General features: G+C 47.5%; 1 protein-coding gene across 2 annotated transcripts; it reads left to right on the top strand.

Moving 5' to 3' along the window:
- Positions 1-479: 479 nt before the first annotated feature.
- On the top strand, positions 480-4,074 carry LOC123091751 (ribulose bisphosphate carboxylase/oxygenase activase B, chloroplastic). Of its 2 annotated transcripts, XM_044513367.1 has the most exons (3): positions 480-716; positions 805-865; positions 2,621-4,074. In XM_044513367.1, exons 2-3 carry the CDS (start codon positions 830-832, stop codon positions 3,881-3,883), a joined length of 1,299 nt encoding a protein of 432 aa, XP_044369302.1. In that variant the 5' UTR covers positions 480-716; positions 805-829; the 3' UTR covers positions 3,884-4,074. The 2 variants fall into 2 exon arrangements, with proteins under 2 accessions (XP_044369302.1, XP_044369303.1); XM_044513368.1 differs by having other exon boundaries at positions 528-865.
- Positions 4,075-4,625: the final 551 nt, after the last annotated feature.

Raw genomic sequence — 4,625 nt, forward strand, 5'->3', positions numbered from 1 at the left:
ATTTTTGAAAACTATGTTCAAATATGAATCCAATGAAATAATTTTTCTTGGCATGCATTAACATTTTGTTAGTTAAATCTTTATTCAAAATTTGGCACAAACTATAAAGGGGACCTATAAACCAGGACGGAGGTAGTAGAACGAACAAGGTGTGATTTTTATGGTGAAGGATGAATAATGCATGCATGCTCCGGGCCCGTAACCCACAAGGAAACGAAGGCAGGCAGCTTAGATATCTTTTAGGCCGTTGGATGCGCCGATCGGGAGGCTGGCAAGCAGCCACGTCCAGGCCTTTGTGTCGAGACGGATGGACTGAGCCCGGGTAGCCAGGAAGCCAATCCTCAGCGTGTGGCTCCTGGGCGATGCCCAACCCCATCCACAGAATTAACATCTCATCATCCACTCCACTTGGCTCGCCTCATTACTTATGCAGCCGATCGCGCTAAGCAAAACCAATTAGAGCCTCACAATCACAGCTTATGGGGCTTGTTTGCGTGATTACGCAGGGACGCTCTAGAATAGTCGCGCACGCTGTAGGTCACTCCAGTTGTGTTGGACGTTTGCTCCATGGCCGCCTGTCCGTGCACCTATATAACCCGCCATGGCGAAGCTCCATCGATCGGCATCGCATCTGTACTTGCTAGCCAGCGCACTCTCTCTTTTATCCACGTCAGCTCCATCGATCACTGACGATCTCAGTCCAGCTGCATCTGCAGGTGTACTAGTAGTACACCTAAGCTGAGCTTTGCATATACCACTGCACGTACGCACATCAAATTAATCTGATACTAATTAAGTTGTCAGGTGCGGGGAGTGAACAATCGACACGATGGCTTCTGCTTTCTCGTCCACCGTTGGAGCTCCGGTACGTATGACTATGACCTACACTCATGGTAGCTAATCCTTAGTCCAGTGGACAGAACGTTTTGTACGTCTACTCGCTAAGTTACTAACAACACACTCAGTATTAACAATACTCATCGCCTCCTCTAAATATGGCTGACTTGATACATATTTTCAGGTTTGAAAATTTTCATTTTGTACAAATTTGTGACCGTGTGATCTTGCTTTGAGATTTGGACGCGACAAGCAAGACCTCCTTTATTTGTTGTCTCGGACAAGATCATCTTTTCCTCACCCATGCCTTTCGGGGCTTATGCGGATGGGGCGGAGGCTATCAAATGAGGTCATTTGTGTTCGGTTTGGGCATGACTATAAATATTGAGTTAGCACAATAAAGGTAGTGTAGGCAATACTAGTGGCTGGTCCATGGTGGCGTGGACGGAAAGGAATAGGAGGTGGTAGCGAGATTTTCCTAAGGAGCAACTATTGTGTAGTTTATGGAATCACGACGCAAACTATAAATATTGTGGGGTGAGCGTGGTGGCGGGGAGGGTTGAGAAATGTGGGAAATTAGTGGTTACACTCTTTAGAGACTATTGCGGGGAGGAGAAGAACAAAGGTAGGACCTAAAAATGTCTGGAGTGAAGGCACACGGTTGTCTAGCCCATTTGTGAGAATTTGAGTGACTAGATTCTCAACCAGTTCTTCTTTGTCTCTCGCCTTCAAGAAGGGACTGAGTAACGAAAAAACTAGATCTAGATCTAATAATCTTTAAAAGAAGAGTGAATGGTCGATATGAAGGAGGGAGAGAGTGGGAAGAAAGATTGAACTTAGATACAATAATTTAAAAAACTGACTAATGAAAGATATTTCTCATTATTCTCCATCGGCAAGAACTTTTGGTTGAACTGGTTAAGTCGTTCTATAATCCAATATGTTATTCAACCCATGGGACATCAATTTCAAGGCCCGGTATGCAGAGGTGGACCTAGAAACTATTTTGACTCGGGGCAAAACATAACAGTCATGGTACATTTTGTCTAAATTCATTGAGTTTTAGCATTTTCACTAGAAGCTAAATAAATCATATTGAAAATTCATATTTTGAGTGCGGTACTGGCCCCCACTCCCCTCAACACGGGTCCACCCTCCTGGTATGAATTTTTCTTTTTGAGAAACCTCCTGGTGTGAGTTGGAGCGTTGAAATATACATTTGACCTTCTGCGTCTCTTCATCGGCTCAAGCTTTTGGATGGACTAATTAATTGTATATGGCATGCAATTGAATAGTGACTGAAGACTAGAAACGCCAAATCAATGGTTGATACACTATAGAAAACTTACGACCTCTTTGATTCGTAGGATTCCTAAATCGTTGGAATAGGAAAAACACGGGAATGGAATGGCACACCATCTTCAAAACTTTTGACTTAGTATGGTTGTTTGATTGTGTGCAAGAAAAACGTAAAATTCCTCACATTAGATTGGAGTGGATGAAAAAAATTCTACGAAAGCTAATACAAATGAATCATAAGAAAAAAAATCATGTGAACTGCAATCCTACGAATCAAACAACCCACATAAAAAGAAAAAATTTCCTAAGGATTATAATCCCCTAAAATTCCTTTGGGAATCCTCTGAATCAAAGAGGCCTTATCTAGTAGTACAAATTAATGAAGCATATTCAACCCAAGCGTGGCATCGTGGCAACTGCTATTGAACCAAGTGAACCAACGTACATGAATCTGGTTGGGGCTGACTGTGTCATACTTGTGCAGGCGTCAACCCCGACCACCTTCCTCGGGAAGAAGGTGAAGAAGCAGGCCGGTGCGTTGAACTACTACCATGGTGGCAACAAGATCAAGAGTAAGGTGGTCAGGGCCATGGCGGCCAAAAAGGAACTTGACGAGGGCAAGCAGACCAATGCCGATAGGTGGAAGGGTCTCGCTTACGACATCTCCGACGACCAGCAGGACATCACGAGTGGGAAAGGTATCGTAGACTCCCTGTTCCAGGCCCCCATGGGCGACGGCACCCACGAGGCCATCCTGAGCTCCTACGAGTACATCAGCCAGGGCCTGCGGAAGTACGACTTCGACAACACCATGGACGGCCTCTACATCGCCCCGGCATTCATGGACAAGCTCATCGTCCACCTCGCCAAGAACTTCATGACACTCCCCAACATCAAGGTTCCTCTCATCCTGGGCATCTGGGGAGGCAAGGGACAGGGCAAGTCGTTCCAGTGCGAGCTGGTGTTCGCCAAGATGGGCATCAACCCCATCATGATGAGCGCCGGTGAGCTGGAGAGCGGCAACGCCGGCGAGCCGGCGAAGCTGATCCGGCAGAGGTACCGCGAGGCTGCCGACATTATCAACAAGGGCAAGATGTGCTGCCTCTTCATCAACGACCTGGACGCCGGCGCGGGGCGGATGGGCGGGACGACGCAGTACACGGTGAACAACCAGATGGTGAACGCCACCCTGATGAACATCGCGGACGCGCCCACCAACGTGCAGCTCCCCGGGATGTACAACAAGGAGGAGAACCCCCGCGTGCCCATCATCGTCACGGGCAACGACTTCTCAACGCTGTACGCGCCCCTGATCCGCGATGGCCGCATGGAGAAGTTCTACTGGGCGCCCACCCGCGAGGACCGCATCGGCGTGTGCAAGGGCATCTTCCGCACCGACAACGTCCCCGACGAGGCCGTGGTGAGGCTGGTGGACACCTTCCCGGGGCAGTCCATCGACTTCTTCGGCGCGCTGCGGGCGCGGGTGTACGACGACGAGGTGCGCAAGTGGGTCGGCGAGATCGGCGTGGAGAACATCTCCAAGCGGCTCGTCAACTCCAGGGAGGGGCCGCCGACGTTCGACCAGCCCAAGATGACCATCGAGAAGCTCATGGAGTACGGCCACATGCTGGTCCAGGAGCAGGAGAACGTGAAGCGCGTGCAGCTCGCCGACAAGTACCTCAGCGAGGCGGCGCTCGGCCAAGCCAACGACGACGCCATGAAGACCGGCGCCTTCTACGGCAAGTAGAATGAAGGCCAGCCCGTCCTAATTAAGATGCATGCATGCATGCATGCACTATATATATGTTGGAATATTTTGGACTCAAACTTTTTGATTCATCGCCGCACAGGTAACCCAATTGTAAGTCTCTTGTTGAAAGAGAATCGAATTGTATATGTTATTGCCTATTTATACCTGAATCATCCTTTTCCACTTAATCATTTCTCCAATGGATGCAAGCTAGGTCCCAACAACCTATCTCTTGATATTAGCACTTGTCGGAAGATTAGCAGATATCTGGAAATCGTCTGAAAAATTCTTGATTAGGTACTGTGGATGTGGGGGTCATGACTAGTGACATGTTTAGTTTCCTCTTGACGGTGGAAACTGATTAACAAGGACAGCATCACTAGAGGGCGTATTAATTGGACAAATAAGACTGTGCAAGGCAAACACGGCTAGCATTCATCAAAAGGATCAATGGTCTGTAGTAGACCAAGACAATGTGAATTCCAGGAAACTGGAGCTAAGCAGCACCAATAACATTTACATGGAAGCATTACAGACGTGACATATACACACCCTCAAATAAAAAAAACTGCATGACTTGCTTTTCTCTTAATACATTTTTTTTTACCGAAGTGGCAATATTATTGGAGTACACAAAAGCACAAACCCATGTGCTTGATGTCAACCAGGACTTGATTTGTGTGGTGCCAAATGACATCCCTAGCTTGATGGTTATCACCAAACCAATATATGTATGGCA

The sequence above is a fragment of the Triticum aestivum genome, chromosome 4B, assembly GCF_018294505.1.
Source record: "Triticum aestivum cultivar Chinese Spring chromosome 4B, IWGSC CS RefSeq v2.1, whole genome shotgun sequence".
NCBI classification, from domain to species: Eukaryota; Viridiplantae; Streptophyta; class Magnoliopsida; order Poales; family Poaceae; genus Triticum; species Triticum aestivum.